Source organism: Elgaria multicarinata, chromosome 16 (assembly GCF_023053635.1).
Source record: "Elgaria multicarinata webbii isolate HBS135686 ecotype San Diego chromosome 16, rElgMul1.1.pri, whole genome shotgun sequence".
Classification (NCBI taxonomy): Eukaryota; Metazoa; Chordata; class Lepidosauria; order Squamata; family Anguidae; genus Elgaria; species Elgaria multicarinata.
In genome coordinates this window covers 13,014,576-13,035,263 of record NC_086186.1, presented here as the reverse complement: position 1 = coordinate 13,035,263, position 20,688 = coordinate 13,014,576, and the positions used below count along the sequence as shown (strand labels likewise).

The 20,688-nt window shown below is 40.2% G+C and overlaps 1 protein-coding gene across 1 annotated transcript in view; it reads right to left on the bottom strand.

Annotated features, from left to right (window-relative positions):
* Nucleotides 1-7,574: 7,574 nt before the first annotated feature.
* Nucleotides 7,575-20,688, bottom strand: part of MYO5C (myosin VC) — a 58,013-nt gene continuing 44,899 nt past the window's right edge. Inside the window, exons 32-41 of the mRNA XM_063142504.1 lie at nucleotides 20,215-20,383; nucleotides 19,265-19,352; nucleotides 18,328-18,426; nucleotides 16,849-17,003; nucleotides 15,451-15,540; nucleotides 13,370-13,520; nucleotides 11,984-12,266; nucleotides 9,831-10,005; nucleotides 8,253-8,333; nucleotides 7,575-8,121 (exon numbers count right to left, since the gene is read on the bottom strand). Coding sequence (XP_062998574.1) covers nucleotides 7,969-8,121; nucleotides 8,253-8,333; nucleotides 9,831-10,005; nucleotides 11,984-12,266; nucleotides 13,370-13,520; nucleotides 15,451-15,540; nucleotides 16,849-17,003; nucleotides 18,328-18,426; nucleotides 19,265-19,352; nucleotides 20,215-20,383 — 1,444 coding nt within the window. The 3' untranslated portion in view covers nucleotides 7,575-7,968. The remainder of the gene's footprint in view (nucleotides 8,122-8,252; nucleotides 8,334-9,830; nucleotides 10,006-11,983; nucleotides 12,267-13,369; nucleotides 13,521-15,450; nucleotides 15,541-16,848; nucleotides 17,004-18,327; nucleotides 18,427-19,264; nucleotides 19,353-20,214; nucleotides 20,384-20,688) is intronic.

Sequence of the window (20,688 nt, the reverse complement as noted above, 5' to 3'; positions counted from 1 at the left end):
GCAAACTGCAGGAAGATGGTTGTTCCGATTCCGGTGGGGCTGTCAATCCATTCTGGGTTTCAGGCAGGACCAGCCAGAACTCCAAAGGAGCGCTCCAAGATACTGAACCCCGTCCCCAAACTCAGTCCAGCACCTTGGATAGCTCCTTTGGACCGGTTCTGACTGAAACCCAGAATGGGTTCACAGACCCACTGAAATCAAATTACCTGTTTCCACTAATGCAAACCCCATTTTATTCCTGCGGCCAGGAGGGAGCTATGATTGAAGTGAGTTCAAAATGCAAAACTGTACAGGGACTTACTTTTGAGTAAACGTGGATAGGGTCGTCTTTTATCTTATTTTTAATGCAATGTATGTGTATCTTGGCGTGTGTGCAGTCTTCAAAGCAGTGTACAACATTCAAGGCCAATTCAAAGTAATGGTACTAACATTCAAAACCCTAAATAGGTTGGGGCCAAGCTACCTGAACAATCGTTTCCTCCCATATACACCTGCCCAGACCCTAAGATCAGCTTCAGTGGCCCTTCTTCAGGAGCTGCTAGGAACAGGGTCTTTGCTGCTGTGGCACCCCAGTTGTGCCACAGCAGCTTGGGAAGCTGGGGTGCTTGGGCACCCCAGCTTCCCAACCAACCTGGGGCCTACACTGTGCTAATTTTGGAACCCTTTCTATTCTCCCAGGCATTTTAGTTTTTCAGTTGTTGTTTTACTGGTAGTTTTTTGTTTGTTTTTAAATTTTGTGTAGCTGCTAGCCTGTTTGCTCATTTTTATTTTTATGTTGCGGTTTTAAACTTTTATATTGTATTTTATATCTGCATTTTATTGTATGGCATTTCATGGTTTTAATTCTTGTGAACTGCCCCGAGAGCTTCAGCTATTGGGTGATAGAAAAACATAATAAATAAATAAAATAAAACATAGCCATGTTCGTGTATATTTAAAAAGCCACTAAAATAGATGTAATCCCATACCATTTCCACACATAGTGAGCAGTAGCTAACTTTTTCCGACTTGCGATAAATCTCCCGGAGGGCTCTCTCTTTAGAGCAGTGGTCACACGGACCAAATACATTGGCCAAAAAAGTCTGGTCACACATCTTTGCTGGGTCCTAGAGCTGAAAGAGGGAAGACAGGTAGATGCTTAAAAGTGAGGCACAAAGCCTTTTCCTAGTACTAAAAGTGTCTTTAATACACAAACAACAGCTGGAGGCAGGGTAAGCTTTCAGCACTTCTAATCACAAAGAAACCTTGAATGTTTGCCACTTGATGATGTATAAGGAAGAAATTCTGAGATTGTGGCACCTTTCTTATCAACCTCATCAACGGAACCAGAGTAGATTGATCATATGTGTTTTAAGCAATTATTCTGTTATTCTTCCATTCAGATCTGCATATGAGCAAAACAATCATTATGAAGCAATAAAAGCACTTTCATTGGCTTTAGGGCATCATTTTAGAGAATTGCTAATGCATAATATTTTTACAATAAGTAATGTTTTCTGGTCGGTAACCAGTCGCTTTAAGCAGCAATGATATATCAGAATACCCCCAAACAAGGAATAGGTATTGGTGACTTATCATTCCAATACGATATGAAACACGTCCACTTTTCAATAAACGAACCACTTAATTGCCTCACTTCTCCATATTAGTGAACTTGACCACATAGGCCACGTCCTATTCTCTCATATACTAATTTCGGTCTAAACATGCATAAAATTATACCCTTAATTTATTAATATAACTCATTAAGAGATAAGGGTACAATCCTATGTGTGTTTAGACAGAAATAAGTCCTACAACTCACAGCATTCCCCAGCCATCATAGCAGGCTAGGGAATAACGGGAGGGTAGTGGTTGTTTTCTGTATAAAAGAGAAGACTTTTCTCTTCTCCCAGGCATTTTAACAGCATTTAACAACGTTAAGTTTGTTTTTAATGGACCCCAGAATTGTTGTTTTTAAATGGATACTGTTGTTTTTATACTGTTTTTATGTTTTTAAAATTTTTGTATACTTTTAATGTTTACTATTTTTAATTGTTGTAAACCGCCCAGAGAGCTTCGGCTGTGGGGTGGTATATAAATGTAATAATAAATAAATAAATAAATAAATAAATAAATAAATAAATAAGAGGGTGCCCTAAACATTGCACCGCTGTCCATTATCCTGATAGGCAGAGCTTCAATTGTGGGGGTAGAAAAATAGGGGGGGACTTAATAAAATTCTCAAATTCTGCCCCACCCCCTGGCTTCCCTATATATTACCATAGTCTGTCCCTCCCCCAGCTGCCAAATCACATTAGCTAAGTGGGGCCAGTACGAAAGGTAAGGTGGACATTTTGCTTCTGTCCGCCTCACTGTTTTAAATCCCATCTGGTAGACACGCATTTTCTTTCCACAAATACAATTACTTCTCCAGTCTTTCCATTTGAAATCATCACATAACAATAGAAGATAACAGTACTTCAACTGGAGTAATTATCTGCCATATTTTAAGCAGGGTTTCCGAACAACCAGACATTTCAAGCGTCAGGCGCGCGTCTTTCCCCTTTTTCTTTTCTTTCTAAGAAAAAGCTCTACTAATGTTCTTGATCTGGGGGGGGGGGAGCAGGGAGTGAAGGTTAAACCAGCTGCTTGGAAAGGTAAGGAAAAAGGTTTTCCCTACCTGTCCAACAACCCAAAGAGGGAAAGAAATGGTTTCCCCACCCCCCGCAACTGTTAGCTTTTATTGTCACCATTTTCAAATTCGTTTGCTTTTAACATTTTTATTATAAGCCTCACTTTGTGAAGGCGAGCCCTAAAAGGTACGATAGAAACAACATAATTAAGCAAAGCATGACCCCCACCCTTGAAATCTTACTTAATATTATACTATACTCGATTCATGCATGATATTGCAAGTCAACACGTCATAATTCTTACCTTCTTTTCCCAGAGCGAATACTTTGATGTGTCAGGGAGGCAAAGAAATAATCGGTATGGAACTAGACATGCAGAAGGACAAACTTAATGCGGAGGTAATCTACTTAGAAGGTATTAAGGCACAAGCCTGTGCTTTTGTATTGTAGCACCTTATACACTACTAGTGCAGGTTCTACAGACTAACAATTATTGTCAGCCCCCAAAGGAAACTCCCATGGGTAAAAAAGAAAATCCTTAGGATACAAATCCTTCACTTCGTGCCTGGTTTTGGCTTCGGGGTCTACATGCTTTATTCCATATCAACATACTTGCAGCTATTGATGAAAGAGGAACTGCCATTGTAGCCCAAGAATGTTCCTCATGAAGGCGGAGAATATTTATTAATAAATTACAGAACGAGTGAGGTGTTAGCACAATGGGACACATCTTGAACCCATTTATATTGTGTTCAATTTCCTTTCAGCCATTAGCTCACACACAGAGAAAAAATACACTATCACCTAGAAGGTGGCTTCACTGTGGAAGCAGGAAAAATGTTTATTTCTTAAAATGACCCCATGAGTCTTATTTATCTAGCCAGCCACCTTCATGTCTTCTGTGAGGTTCTCTTATTTTTCAGCCCAGGCTTTTAAAAATGGGAGTGATCAAAATTTTACCCAGTGGATTTCAAGGGAAAAGACTCACAAACCATTTCACCCATTTTCCCTTGAAATCCATCTCTGGGTGTCCAGATGAAGCTCAAAATAAAGCAGCTTTGGGGCCTTCTGTATGCTTTGCACATGCTCTGCCACTGACTTACAGCCCCTTTGGCACATGTAGACTCCTGATGGTTTGTATTTTGACATGAAGGTTAGGCCAACTGGACAGGAAACACTTCTCTGTTCTTTTCCCATCCTCAAAGGACACCAGCTGAACTCATCTTTTCAGAGACCCAGGATGAGAGAGATACCCACTGTGAAAGTGTAACAATATGGTAATAGCTGAAAGAACGTCATTTGGAATGTTGTCATTGGCCACAATCCTAGGCAGACAGACTCATGGACAGAGCAGAAAGGTATGCAATTCCTCCTGAATGCCCACTTATTTCCTGCCCGCACATATGGCTGTGTAGGATTACGGCCGTTAAAGACGGGCAAGAGCCATTTGTTCTTATGGGAACACAGTGCAAATATTGTCTGTGGTCTAATTTCCTCATTCCTGTTGATCATGTTCATTCCTGTGAATATCAACTTTCTCCCTGTTTATTATTATTATTATTATTATTATTATTATTATTTATTTATATAGCACCATCAATGTACATGGTGCTGTACAGAGTAAAACAGTAAATAGCAAGACCCTGCCGCATAGGCTTACAATCTAATAATGTATGACTCATTTAACACTTTCATTTAGAAAGTGTTAAAATAGGGCTTTGTTACATCCAAGTGCATCAAATTTGCTCCTTGTTTCCACCAAAACCAATAGAACTTATTTCCAACATACACTCCTATACATGTGTGGCATTACCCACATTTCTATTCCCTTAGGTATGTCTGGTTGAGTATTTCTAGAGAGTGCGGAATGTTGGGCTGAGTGGATGTGGCTGGTGATGCTGTGGAAAGTGGGAGGAGTCTGTATATATGGGGGAGCTGAGTGGTCTTGGGTGGTTCAGTTGGTGATTGGGTTTAGAGGGTAGATGTGTTTAGCTGAGTGATTTCTTGTCTAGAGTTGTGTGAGGAGTGAGTGAAAATAAGATCATAGGGACTAAGGACTGTTATTATTAGATTGGTTACTACCAGTATTATTAAGAATAGACAGGATTGGAATATAATTCAAAGGAACTAAGAACTGTAAACTACAATAAACATTTTATTTTGCTACCAGAAAACCACGTGTCAGTTTGGCTGTGTCTCCTGCTCTATTGGTTCATAAATAAACACTTTACATTAAACCTTCAGCCGGCTATATTCACAGAAAAGCCTTTTCCAAATCTCCTTACCTTTCCCCTCTGCTATAAGGGAAAGGTTATACTTTTCTTTTTACCCCTTCCTCAGGTATTTAAGTAGTGGTGCTTAGCCTGAGAGAGGTGTGCGCGTCAAAGCCTTGTGTGTGAGGGTGTGGCGTCGCAACATATGCCTACTCAGAAGTCAGTCCTAATGATTCAATGGAACTTGGTCCAGATAAAGATGGTAGCCTTAATTATGTTTAGGACATCAATGTAACCTACCCAATAGACTTTATATTTCATTTCACCCATACACACAGTCATCACGTTAAATAATCGGGACCTCTGTCTGTGCCATGGACTTTTAAAACTGTAGTTTTAAATGTTTAAATGTTTCAATATTGGAATATATTTAATATATTTTTAACTTTGTATATTTCTATTTATAGGTTTTAAATGTATATGTTTTAAATTCTGTAATTCCGCCTTGAGGCTCCAGCATTGGACAAATGCCGGGATATAAAAAAATATTATAATAACAACAATTTTACTGACATAGCATATATCGCAAAATCACTAATTTTAGGCATACACACACACACACCATGGCTGAGGTGAGGAAATGTGGCACAGTGTGCACAGAATCACCTCAAAAGCATGCCATCACGGGCTCCCTGGGCATTCTGGGATATGGAAAAATTGGAGCCGAGCCAAGATTTCTCAGAAGACGTCTTCTTTTTTTGAGAAACTCTCTGTTGATGCTTTTTTCCAACCACCCCCCAACCCCAGGAAAAGAAGGCCACTAAGAAAACTTCCTCTGAATATTCGTCACCATTTCCCCACCTCCGCCAATCCCCTAGAATGTCATATTGTGAAGGATGCAAGATGGTGGACAGGCTGTGAAAGCACTTGTTACTGCTCCCACTATCAGCAGCCCTTAAGGGGGCAGGAGGAATATTGTGCTTGCACCACTGCTGACAGTAAGCCCCACCTTGAGGAACCCCAGAGAATTTCTCCCCAGAATGGAACAACTTGGTGAAATGTTTTCCCCAACTCCTGTCTACAAATAGAGTGGAGAATTTTGAGAGGCCATTCGCACACAGCTGTGTTAAAAACCACAAGTGTGGTGCAGCAAGGTCTGGACCGACTACATGGGCAGTAGGCTGTATTTGCGTCTGACTAGCCTGGATTTTGCACTTCCCTCTGTCTGCGTGTTTCCAGACAAGGAAGGGCTATCATTATTTTGTGGTGTTCTTTTTTCGCTAATGCTATACAAGCACCAGCCTGATTCAGTGCTAACTGTACAATGTGTAACCCCCATGCAATAGATTGCTTTCTCCAGAAGGAATAGTTATGATAGGAAAAGATAAGTTCCCCCTCCTCTAGATCCTTTTACAACCTGGCTTTTCAACCAGTTTGGGGACAAAGTCTGCACTGGTCACCCTAGTGGACATCTTGCATTGAGAAAGAGACAAGAATTCGGTTCTCTTGTACTACTCAATCTCTCAGGAGCTTTCAGTATCGTTGACTCAATACAACCAAAGGGCATTATGAAGCACTGCTTCTGGTCCATCCTGGAGAGGAGATCTCAGAAAGTGAATCTGGAACGGCCTGCCGAAGGAGATTCGTAATATTAACTCTGTCTGTGATTTTAAGGCAGCTTTGAAAACTAGCCTTTTCCGGCAGGCCTACCCAGAGTAATGTAAAATCAAGAATTTTTAAAATGTGTTTGATTCCTGTACTAATGTTGTTCCCCGCCTCGATCCAAAGGGAGAGGCGGGTAAGAAATAAATTATTATTATTATTATTATTATTATTATTATTATTATTATTATTATTATGGCTGCTAGCCTGCTGGATGCCACAGGGTGAGTTTGCCCAGAGGTTTGGAGTGTGGTGCCATCAGCAATCCAGCTCTGTCTTTTCTAACTAATCCTAGTGAGTCAATGTGTCATGTCTAACCCTACTACACCTGTTTTGGGAGAAGATGTTTCAGGTAACCAATCAGAATCAGATTCAGAACTAGAAGACGCAGCGCCAGACACCAGCCAGCCTGTACCAGTGGGGGAGGAAGCTCTCATGGGCGATTCCCCAGCTGGGAGTCAGCCCTCTCCAGAGCTTATCTCCTCAAGGCCAAATCCTACACACTCAGTGGGAAGTGAACCTTCTTCCGGAGGTGAGCATCCCAACAAGCTAGCTGATGCTAGGGTCCGCCAGAAGCTCAAATTCACAGGGCGGAAGGAAGGCGTGAGAAAGTCGGTTCGATTACGCCAGAACCTGCCTCCGCACCAGGCTCTCTGAAGCTACGGGCGTTTGGGAAGTAGCTTCCTATTCTTCTTGAGAGGACAATTGTCTTGCTTAGTTTGCATAGTTTTGCCTAGGGGGACGTTTCCAAGAGGTTAGACTCTATTCAGGTAGAAGAGACGTTTGTTGCTTAATAAAAGCTTTGTGGATTACTTAGCCAGCCTCGTCATTTGCCTCCCATCGAAAGCAGGAGTGTTCTGAGAAACATGACACAATGGAAGGTTAGAGTTGGTATGTGAATCCACCTTATCAGGCTTCCCTGCCTTACCTAAGTTGTTTGAATGTGAAGTATTACCCTATATGACAATAATTTCACACAATATATTGGTATACTATAATTACTATCTATTTTGTCATGCATCATTATATTAAATATACACAGCAAATGCTTCCTTAAAACATATTTATATATATATAGTGATACAAATTTACAAACAGTGTTACAAATATTGTAATAAAATATTGAAAAGAACTGCCTGGTGAGTCCTTCATTCCAGGAAGTATTTAGTAATATGGAGAACCTCTGTGGACCCATTACCATAGTTTCAACATGGCTGGATCCAAAATGGAACATCTGTAAACTATTATGACGTCTGCTCTACAAAACGGAAGAAGGAAGACAATTTAAGGTCTTCTGGTAGCGCAGAAAATATGCAGGTACTTCGTATCTTAAGTCCTGATTTCCAGATATGTTCCCTCCCCCCACCGAAATTAACCTCCATGCTAAAAAGTTTACTTCACAGTGATTGAGGAAGCACATGGATGTGTGTTCATTTACCCTTCAAGCAGAGGAAAAATTTACAATTTATTCTTTTTCGTTATATTCTAGTGAGGAAGCCAAGTTTGAAACTGCTGGGGATTTCTATTACTTCCAGAGCATGTGGAGAGGGGGTGAAAGGAAATGTCACTTGGAAGAGATATTTAGTATCTAGCATCAGTTGTGGAGGATTCTCTCTGTTGTTCAGCATACCCTAAAATTAGAATAAGGAGAAGATTAAAGTCGCAAATACTAAAACTGCCAATATGGGAAAATACATTTTTTAAAAGAACAAAAAACCACAGGTAGAGTCTGTCAAATGAAATTGTGATTTCATAACCATACCTGCACTTTACGAACAAATGATGGTGTCACTCGTTTCTCAAAATCGTCTATAGGAGTGTAGGAGTTGAGGATTTTTACTATCTGAAAAGTTTATTTGAACAAATCCATTAATTCTTGCAATATACAGCCTGAAAGTTAAAATTTCAATGATTCCACAACTGTAAGTACTGCTAGGGTGACCATATGAAAAGGAGGGCAGGGCTCCTGTATCTTTAACAGTTGAATTGAGAAGGGAATTTCAGCAGGTGTCATTTGTATATATGGAGAACCTGGTGAAATTTCCTCTTCATCACAACAGTTAAAGCTGCAGGAGCCCTGCCCTCTTTTAAATCTGGTCACAGTATAGCTGCAGTATAGCTTCTGCAGCTTTAACTGTTGTGATGAAGGGGAAATTTCACCAGGTGCGACATGCATACAAATGGCACCTGCTGAAATTCCCTTTTCTATGAAACTGTTAAAGATACAGTAGCCCTGCCTTCCTTTTCATATGGTCACCCTAAGTACTGCAATCACCCCCAACAACAGCAGAATGTAAAATACCAAGGGAAAAGGAAACAATAGGAGAAGCTGATGTGGTGAAGGGAAACTGAGTCAAGAAGATAAACCCTGTTATAATCTAAGGAATAGATGCACACAGACATGGTTTTAGGAGCAAGGATTACACGTGAAAGGCAAGAGGGAAGCTTCTTTTTTTAAAGAAAGACAAATCAGAAAAATAGATGAGACAGAGAAAGAAATGGTAAGCATCTCGGTAATTTTAATGAGAGAAAAGAGCCATCCACAAAGAAAATTCACCCTGTTAATGTGTGCCAAACCAAACTGAAGAGTGTGATGACCGCCAACACATAGGGCCTTCCGGTGAGCAGCAGAAGATTCCTATGAGGATGAGGCACAGCCTGCTTCCTCAGGGGTAGATCGATCAGGGCCTTATTAAGGGCCCTCCCAGCAGACACAGACTCAGAGGACAAGCCCTTTAACAGTCCAGTCAACTCTTTTAGGAGAAGCGAAACTGACCCTACTTGTCGTGACCCAGGAGTCCAGCAGTGACATGGACTCTGATGTCGATGATCCAGTGGTGCCAACAGAGGAAACTCCAGGTCCAAGCACCACTGCAGAGCCTCCAGAGACCCCTGAGCCTGAGTCCCAGCACTGGACCAGCACCCTCGTCTACAACCGCCCTGCATTCCAGGGAGACAATGTGACAACACCGACAATGTCCCAGGCATCAGCTCTTGGAGAGACAGAGGAGTGCTAGGCTACAAGCCAGAGGCCTGTCCCTTTAAGACTTCCAGTCTGAGGGAAAGGGTGGAGTCTGGAACCATAACATAAAAGGCTTCAGTTTGGCCCCAGACTTTGTTGAAGCAAGTTGCTTGCTTCACTGGAGCCTCCTGCTGCCTCTGAGTCCCATGGGCTTCTGCTTGGTCCAGAACAGGACAACACTACAGGTCTCCTCAGCCTACATAAGGCTTCCGTTGGCTTTAGCTGAGACCGTATTCTCCTGTTGTCCAAACAGGAGAGAGTCCCAGCCAAGATCTGGAGGGCCACAAGTTGCTTATTTCTGCCCTAGTAGAGTCATACCTGCACAGCAGAGAGGGATGTGCAGCATTCATAGATCTCTTTGGCATCATCATCTGTGGTCTTTTTGACCTGAAGAAGCCACGCTGCTTGGGAGAGAGGCTCCAAAGTCTCCTTGGCAGAGCTGCTCTGCAGATTCTTCTCTTTAAGCCATTCTTCCAGGTAGCTGATGTTACACCTAGGGTTAAGAAGCAGAAGGAAACATATAGTTTTATTTACATCTCTTTTTGCCCAGAAGATGAGGTGCTTCCAGATGGAGGGCCTTCTAGCACTACCAATCAGAAGGCATTAGGCAGCTATTCCATCATTTTTTCCTTAACATATTTCCTGCCGTATGAAAGAAGCGCCGGGGAAAACAAGAGAGGGTTATGTGTGGAAGAGGAGGTTGTCTGGACCCCTTGTAAAATTCTGTGTAAGAAGCAGGATGGTGGCACTATAAAAGCCTCACCTGGAAGCACCCTGGTAACATAAAAGTCACGTTGCACATGTTTTTTTTCTACCTAGAAAAAATTCAGATGTAAGAAAATAGAAATCTTATGCGAAGTGGACCCAGAGCAATGTGTTAAGAAGAACACGGACAGACTAAAATGGCAGGCATAGTTTACATGTTGACCAAAAAACCAGGACTTTAATTTATTAAATAGAACCATTTATGTTCACAGTTTAAGGTGCAATCCTATGCAAGTTTGGGCAGAAAAAAGTCGGTCAACTCCTGGAATGCTGGGAGTTGTACAATGCTTTCCTTTCTAAACATTCATTGGATTATGCTCGTAGACGGCATTATTTTTTGAATGTCATACAGTGTGGAAAGTGCATCGTTTTCCTACAGTTTCCTCTAGCCATGTCTATACATTAACAAGATCCAAGACTTTCAATGCAACGCTATTCCGAACATAACAATTAGTGACGGGTGATTTCCGGAAGACCACTGCTAATCTTCTGTATTTTTGCTACTGGGTATAACAGAATGTGTTTAATTTTAAGCTTTCAGGACCTACTGGGTCCAGGATACCTTAAGGGCCACCATCTCCCATAGGAATCTACCCATGCTTTAAGAACCTCAGATTCATAGCCTTGTTATATAAGTGTTTATGTGGGGCAGGGCATTCTTTGTAAAGACACAAAACTCTACCTTGCTCCATCCCTGCTTTTAAGGATCCAGCCAGGGCAACTCTTTCAGAGATAACCTACAAGCAGGACACGATGCAGCACCACCCTCCCACCCATGTTCCCCAACAACTGGTGCATACAGCCTGTAATCTGTAATGGAATGCTGGTATTTGTTTAAGTCAGTCTTCCCAACCTGGCATCCTCCAGATGAGTTTGACTACAACTCCCATAATCCCCCAGTCCAACACATCTGGAGGTAGACCAGTTTAACCTGTTGGTTCCTGCTGCTTTCATTGGTCTGCTGATGTGTTTTTATGTGATTTCCCCGCCTTGTATTTTGGTTTATATCTGTCAGGAAGAGTCTGGATCTCTCTGGTGTGGATTCCGAATCGGACTGGGAGGCTGAAGAAGATCAGCTGAGATAAGAAGTGGGAGCGGAAATTCTCCAAGACTCTCTAGGAGTCAAGGAGGAATCTTTCCAGGAGCTTGTTGAACAGGAGGCTCAGAGATCATCTTGCCCCTTCCCCCCACCCTCCTAGGAACTCAGTCTTTGCCAGAGGAGAAGGGAGCATCAGAATTGACAGATTCCAGAGGCCCCCACACACAGAGAGTAAAGTGGGCAGAGTTCAGAGGAGGTGGGAGGCAGTCTGACAGACTAGCCACAGGGCAGAGGTTACAGCTTGATGACCCTCCCTGAAGGAGGGGTCCAGTAAAAACCTGTCGGGAACAGCAGCAAATAGTCCATTTAGTTGATAGGCAACTGCCTTGCTTTGTTAGGCTAATTAAGCTCAGAGGATAGCTCCTAGCATTCACACTTCCTTCAGGTGTGCAGAGGTGTCTATTTACTGAATAAAGCTTTGTTGATTTCACAGCAGACCTCTTTATTGTCTTACATGTCGGTGAGAGGGCTTGGAAACATGGCAATATTGTATTACTGTTAGCCACTTCTGAGGTTTTTTTTCTTCTTCTTAATCGAATGTCAGGATGCAAATGGTTTTTTAAAAATTATTATTATTATTATTATTATTATTTAAATACAAATTTACCTTATCTGCATCCCTTTTCGACAAGAACACATGTCCTTGCGGAGAAAGAGGCTGTTCAGGGTGACTGCTCCAATCAGGAAGAAAAGCTGCTTCACAGCTTGCTTCTGAAGCTCTGAGTCCAAGCCGTTATGACACATCGTGGTATAAAAATAGCTGAGCTGTTGCAGGATGGAGGTCATGGTGTAGGCATCTGTGTCGTCTATGCTAGAAGAACGCTTGCGGAATCCGGTCGGTTTTAAGCCAGAAATCCCCTGCAAGCTTTCATACTCCAGCATTCCCGGCACTGGAGAAGAGAAAAGCAAGCAAGCAAAAAAAAATTTTTTTAAAAAAAAATGATCCCTCTAAAGACTCACTGCCATTTGGCTCTGGAAACAAGTCATGATTTCAAAGCCACTTAAAGGTTTTTTAAATCAGCTTGCTTTTATTATTGCAGTAATGCAAGAGAGGAAGGCCATTTGAGTGGGCTGCGCTTTTGAGAATCCCATATTCAGTGGACATTTAGGCTCAGGATAAAGTGGAAATACAGATGCGATGGAAACCAGCTATAGTTCTTGAAACAGACTCAAGTGTAGGGTAACCATATGAAAAGGAGGACAGGGCGCCTGTGTCTTTAACAGTTGCATAGAAAAGGGAATTTCAGCAGGTGTCATTTGTATATATGGGGAACCTGCTGAAATCCCCTCTTCATCACAACAGTTAAAGCTGCAGGAGCTATACTAGAGTGACCAGATTTCAAAGAGGGCAGGGCACCTGCAGCTTTAACTGTTGTGATGAAGAGGGAATTTCCCCAGGTTCCCCATATATACAAATGACACTTGCTGAAATTCCCTTTTCATTACAACTGTTAAAGATACAGGAGCCCAGTCCTCCTTTTCATACGGTCAGCCTACTCAAGTGTCTCTTTTCAAGCCCTAGCTTTTCTGGCTGAAGGAGTTGGGCCATGCAAATAGCAAAAAGCCCATCAGTCTCTGGTACCATACCACCATGGGTTTCTCTCACAGAAGCTGTCCCATTTTTCATCATTTTATCGCTGACAGTTTTCACCCGAGTAAATGGTATATACATGAAAATTCCATGATATCACAGCAGCTCAAGCCAATGGTTGGGGTCACAAGTAGTGACCAGTTTGTAGCCTGTAAATGAGACTAACAGTACAATCCTATGCACATTCACTCAGAAATAGGTTCCACTAGATTCAATGGTGCATAGGATTGCAGCCTAAGAATACATAAGGACACGTGAATATATGCACATACTTTTCAGACAGGCATGAAGAAACAAGAAAATAATTGTAATTCACTCCTAGATCTTTGTCACCCCATACAAGGTTTAGTTAAATAGCTTAGAAGGTTTGCTACTACTTATAATTATTTGCCGCCTGCTTACCTATCATTGGCTGAATATTGTTCTCCATTACAATAATAAACTGATGATAAATACGAATGGCGAGGTCACTGAGAACCTGCCTATATTCCGACAGATCGAAGTGCTTCAGATTGTTCTTATTTTGTTGTGGAGTATTAAGTCTCGTGAATTCCTGGAAGTCAGTTGTATAGTTATAAACATATGGCAATTAAGACCACACGTACACTTCGGGCTTTACTCTATTACACATTAGCTAGACTAGTACTAATACATGCATATACTCAGAAGAGCGAAGGGCCATTAATACGCTCAAGTCACAAGCATCCATTTTCCACTTAGTGCTGGTAGAATATTAACGGGCGATGGCGCCTAACCAATGTGATTTTGACAGAAAACTCCCTCTTTCTTTCCAGAACGTAACACTAAATTTCAATAAATCACGTGATTCCTGCCCAAAGCCCCACTGCATGGACCTGGACAGGGGAAAAGGTCAGTTTCACAATGTGCAGTGGGAGGGGTGATTCAAGAGTCATAGTGGATTACTCCTTGGCCACTTTCCAAGCACCTATCGGGGATAATAAGAGAACAGGGATCATGGCGGGAAGAGCGCCCCCGCAGGTCAAGGCAGGGTCAGGCCCTCCTAACCTCCGGGGAAAGAACTGAAATCTGTTTCCATATGTGGGACTGCAGGAATCAGCTGAATTACTAAGTATGACCAACATCCCTGAGCACATAGAAATCAAGAGAAAAGAGATGCACAAGGTTATCTTTAATTGTATTCAATTAGAACAATGGACAAAGAAATGGTTAAAAGATAACAGAGTGTAGAGGAATTACTAAGTTTGAGGAGTTGGTTTTAAAAAAAGAAAATGAGAAAAGAGAAAATAAACCAATAAAAGGTTTAATGAGTGTAATATATATTGAATATTAGTGGGAAAGGGAGAGACGGAAAGCATAGGTAAGATGGTATGGGAAATCGATTTGAAGGAACAAATAGGGCAACAGAGTTGGAAAGGCATATGGAAACAACAAGTGTTTAGAAACATGTCCATGAGGATAAAAGAAAATTATTACAAGCTTGTTTGGAGGTGGTACCTAACCCCCGTGAAATTAAATATTATAAATAAGACGAACTCGGCATTATGTTGGAAAGGGTGTCAAAAGAAAGGATCGTATTTACACATGTGGTGGGAATGTAAATTTGTACAAAAATTATGGAAAATTGTGTTTAATGAGATAAAAGAAATTATAGGAATGGAGATGGAAGAGACACCAACTGTGGCATTGTTATCAGTGTATGGAGAATTGAAATGTAATCAAGAGATAAAAGAACTGATAACGAATTTAACAGCTGCAAGATTAATGATATCCAGGAACTGGAAGGTTCAAGGGGATTATCATATAGAAGATTGGTACAAAGAAATATGGGATATTGCTATTAACGATAAACTAACATGTAACATGAGAGTGAGAAGAGGAATGATAAAAACGATTGATTATAAAGTAATATGGAAACAGTTTTTGGACTTTGTATTATTAAAGGGGAGAGGGAAAACACCTCCAGAGGAATTACTGAGATTTTGGAAATCAGAATAAGATCCCTGGGTTGAGGGAGCACGTTAATGTTAATCAATTATTAGATTAAACAGAATTAAGTTAAAAATATATGTTTATTAATTTGTTTAGTATGTATTATTATGTATTATGTATTATGGGGTATTATTTTATATTGTATTGTTTGGGGGGGAAAGTTTATCTTTAATACAAACAGGTGGTTTCCTTACACCCTTGCCAAATTCAAACATGACAGTAAGGTAATGAAACACCACATTAGATTTATAGGTTTCTTCCGTTGTGTTGTTAGTGATTCCATATCTTCCTAGCAAGTTGTCATTTATTTTTGAAATTTTTACCATGTTATTTGACACCCCTTCCCCCCCAAAATGAACTACTTTCTTACTATGCTCCATTTTATTATCGTACAAGGGTATGGAGTGGAAGGATATGGTCAAAGTGATTCAATGGGCAATATTTAAAAACAAAAGTATTGCATTGTATTGTGGTGATCAATTATTTTACACGGAATTTGAAATTATTCTTACCTCTTCCCCACTGTACTGCTTCAAACAGTTAAGAAAATGGCATGTATTTGAGAGCCAGAAGGACAACATCTCAAAGTCTTCAACATGTTCCTAAACAATGAGACACTGGTTTTGTTTAATATGTTATGGAGTCACAGTTTTGGGTTTAACTAAACGTTGCATCATCCTTTCCCAAACTGGTGCCCTCCAAATGTGTTGGACTGCAACTTTCATCATTTCCAGCCAACATGGGAGTTGCAGTCTGATATATTTGGAGCCAGGTTGGGGAAATGCAAATTCCATGTAGAAAATAATCAAGAAAGGAACTGAAAATAAATCTGCCAATATCATATTACCGTTATACAAATCTATAGTGTGCAACCAATCATACTTTGAATTCTATGTAAACTCTGTAAGTTTTACATCAGGAATTGAAGTAATCTGCATAAAGGAATATTCCTAATGGAATTAATCAGGAAGTCACAGGAACTCAACCAATCACACATAAATACCTCCAAGATTAAGCTATGAAACTTGCTCAACTAGAGCTACTGCTGACCTTGGAACCTCTCATAATGCTATAAGCAAAACTCCTAACGTAGCAGCCCTCTAAGTTCAGGTTTAAAATTTGCATCACCTGACAACAGAGATCAATTCTAATGTAATGTTTTGCAACTACAGGATGATTCTTTCCAGTTCAAAATTCTGTATATAGTATGTGAGAATATGCAATACTGATGGGTCCTGTATGTAATTTGCTGCTAGTAGAGATTCCTTGAGTTGCACATTATGGAATTTCCTACAAGCAAGAAGGCGGGAGGTGGATGACAATTTTACCTAACATATTTTCATCTATATTTGATCACGAAAACCACTGGCAACAAGGGAGAGGGCCTTTTCAGTGGTGGCCCCTCAATTATGGAATGATCTCCCCGATGAGGCTCGCCTGGTGCCAACATTGTTATCTTTTCGGCGCCAGGTCAAGACTTTTCTCTTCTCCCAGGCATTTAACAGCATTTAACAACACATGCTAATTTTGTTTGTTTTTTAATGGACTCCAGAACTGTTGTGGTTTAAATGGATACTGTTGTTTTTATATTTTTGTTGTTTTTAAATTTTGTATACTTTTTAATGTTCACTGTTTTTAACTTTTGTAACCGCCCAGATCGCTTCGGCTATGGAGCGGTATATAAATTTAACAATAAATAAATAAATTTCAGTAGTCAGTCCATAGCTGCAAAATGTTGTGTTGGAACTGGTCTCAGATTTGGGGTTGTCTTAATACAATTCTGGAAGTCTGGCTAAGCAATGCTTCTAGCAACAACACCCTCCTTTGAAAACATTCCTTCGAAAACATTCCAGCAGATTAGCGATGCCAATCATATGAAAAGAAAGCCAGTTATACACAGATATTGCTACCTTAATTACTTGTTTGATCCCATTGATCGCCATATTCATGAAAGTTTTCAGCATGTCATCATCATTCAGATAATCCGCATATCTCACACACATGAAGAGGATGTGAGCTGGAAGCCCTGGTATCATATTTACCACCACTCCACGGGGTTTCAGATCTGCATGAATGCAAGAAGAAATGGGTACATTATTTATTATATAGAAAATAATTGAACATGTTAGACCTTTTTTTAAAAAAAGGAAATGAAATTGTAACCAATTAAGGGCCCAATCCTATGCATGTTTAGACAGAAAAAAGTCCTACAACTCCCAGCATTCCTCAACCAGCATGACATTTTTTCTGTCTAAATGTGCATAGGACTGCATCCTAATTTTCTCTCTCCCTGCCATAATTTTTTTTATTTAATTAGATTGTTGTGTATTTCTACCATTAAAAAACAGTGTAAAAAGGACCCAGAAATAAGAAAATTAGCACAAGCTACTAGCTTTCTCCCCACATGTTGCTCTGGAGCATTTTGCAAATTTTACTCATTGATGGGTAAAAATTAAATACTATTGTCCTTAAACAATCATACTATAAAAATGCACAGAAATTGCCTATGGCTGAATGAGTAACCGCTGAAGTTATCGAAGTGAAAGTCCTTTCACAGATAGCAAAATAATTTTAATGCACCTTTAAATTTAGGCAGTCTGGAATTGTATTGCAAAAAAAAAACCCCAAAAACACTAGACTATGAGAAAAGCAATTGTGATAGGGAAAGCATATAAAATATGCAGCATTGTTATAAGGTACGTAAACAATATTATATTACTAGTGAAATTTATGGGTAGAAAATGAACGGGGAATGAACTGGACAGAAGCATCAAATTACAGTTGTTTGTGGAAGCAAAAAATAAATTAAAAGTTTCAGAGAAAGAAATGAGAACAGAAGCATGTAGAGGATATTTTAGGGTGTTTCAAATGGGTCATGGACGAGACATAATTTTTGCAGAGTTCATGGAAAGACAGAAAAAGTTGTAGTAAACATAGATCTGATGTTAGGAATTTGTTTGTGAAGCCCATTCAAGGAAGAAGTGGCGTAAGCCCAATGAGGGGGAAATTATTCAATTGAGGTGACACCTAATCAATTTTAATTTCAAACAGTGATTCTAAGAAAGCAACTTACAGGAATGGTAGATCTGAGAAGGAAAAGCACATTTAGGAGCCTGGAGTCTTCCAAGTGTTTAGCTTTAAGAGTGAACAGTTTAGGGAAGTTTTAGGGGGAGAAACAAGAATAGAGACACAGTTTTCACTGCTATTCTGAAGCATTTAGAAACAGTATAGTATCATAGTCCTTTTAAGAAGAGAGATGACAGGAAGGAAATGAGGAGAATAAAGGTATTAATACTGACCACATCCCAAAAAATGTTTAGCGACTTTGATAACTATTTGCTGTTGCTTATGATTATACTTAGCTGAAATTCAAAATGTTATTGAAGTACCAAGAATCAGGTTCTGAACAATTTTTGCTTCATCTTCCTTTCTGTACTGCAACATTCCAATGTATTCTTTCATCATGGATGTCATGGGCACTTCATTGGCTGTTAAATATCAATAAATATTTACTGCAAAAATATTCTTCACTAGCTTAGAAAGTTAAAGACAAAGATCCAAGACACAAACCATTTTGTGCCAAATCATTTCGTATTAAGGAACGTGACTCCTGCATCAAATGCAACAATTACGTTTTGGAACAAGAGCGGCTACAACAGCACTGGACAATGCTACCAAATTGATGTCACAGAAAGATGCTGGGTTTTGATCAGTACAAAGCTGAAGATTCAGGGCTGGCTCCCTGCAAATCATGGTTTGCAAAATGGCATTGTTACAGATGGGACAGCATTTGTTGCAAATCACTAGCTAGACTCAGGATATATGCTCCTTTCCCCACTCTTTTCCTCATTTGCATTGGCTATAATATAGTGTCATCTCTAAAGACACTAACCATGGTTCTGAAAACCAGAAACTGAAACAATAAACTGAAATTGTTTTGTAACCATGGTTTTAGGGGAATGCAGCTGGCACGGATCTGGTTAATGCTAACCATGGTTAGCAGCAGTGCACTTATAATGGAAAGGGGAGGGGCAATTTAGTCTAGAGATGGGAATGGAATTGTGCATCCACAAAGACAGCTGCCAGTTTAAAAACCATGGCATGTAGGAAGCCCACAATATATCTGTTCCAGACAAAAGTCAGCTTTGATAGCCCTGTGCTTCTAGAATTTTGTAGCAAACCTTTCCTAAAAGGATTCCAGCTGCTAGACAGCATTACAGGGTGAAAATGCCCCTATGAACTCCCATAATTATGACCTCGATTTTAGTTTCATTTTCCATATAGTTTCTAATTCAACGTTTTCAAGCATATACTAAATGTACTCACTGGTTTCTATAGACTTCCTAAGGGTGTTGATCTGATCTTGAAGTTTCTTTATTAATCTGTCCTTCTTATCCAGCTCTTCCTCTAGATCCTATAGTGTCCAATACAGTTGACAAAAAATGATCCTCATTAATTGACGGATCCTCGTTTCATCCATTAAATAATTTTTACTTTATTTACGATGCCATGCAAGTGTATCCATAAATGCAGGATAAAATGCAGATTTATTACTGATGAATAAATAGGAAAATAGGGGGTTTGGGTCCCATCTCTCTGTTCATGTATTATTAAAAATGTCTAGCTCATGCTTCGTTATTTATATATAGGGTCAGGCCTGGGTTGGCAAATATTTTAAGTTTGGGAGACACATTTCAGTTTGGGAAGGGTCTTAGGTGCCACATTTCAGGAAGGGACAAGGCCGAGGCCAGACTGGGAGGGGCCAGATGTAGTTTATACCAACACTACTCAATTACCTGTGTATCTTTGGGGGAGTAAGTCCCAGCACAACAGCTTTCAGGCATAAAAGCCACAGTTCAATTCTATGCATGTCTACTCAGGAGCAAGCCCTAGTGCACCAGCTTTCACACATGGAAAGTAAAACTCATTTCTAAAATATAAAGGTATTTAAACTTTAAATTCCCAGCAGAATATTTAAAGTCTGTCTGCCTATATGATGTTACCTCTGATCAGTGACTGCACGTAAGGGCGGGGTTTCCCTGGACTGAGCTGAAGAAAAGCTGCCTTTCTTGGGAAATCCCAGCTCTTATCTCTGTTCAATGACAGAGGATAAGAGCAAGGGTTTCCTGCACAGAGCAAGAGGGAGAAGGGATGGAGCCAGCAGAAGAAGCTTGCAGGCTGGAGGTTCCTCATTTCTGATAGAGGTGAAGATGAGTGATGTGTGTTTAACTTTTAGCAGTACTCAATCCACTACCAGAAGTGTTTCCTTCCCTTACCGTATTTTCCATAGTAAGGTATGCCACATCCTGCCATATTTTGTTCTTGGTTTCATTCTCTCTCTCAAGTTGTTTTTCCATGTAATCATTTGTCCCCTTATGATCTTGAAATGTAGCCATCAACTTTTCTTTTTCCTTAGTGTATATTTCATTTTGAACTTGTAATGCTCTAAAAAGCATAAAGAAAGTTTTAAGTTCTTTTTTTCTGCAAATAATGGAAATTCCTGCTATGAAACAGCCTTTAAGTTCTACCTCCCAGCCATTTGTAGCTCACACTTTCCCTTTGGCCTTCCTTGGAAACTAGGGCTTGACAGGGCCGTTGCCCGACTATTTTGCGCCCTAGGCAAGGTGACCTACTTGCAAAAAAATTGCCAACTTCAATTCAGCTGTTCAAGAAGAGTTTCTGAACGATTATATTTTCCTTTTATTACTTTTTTCTTAAAACAGTTGATTTGTATAAACCGGTGACCCTTA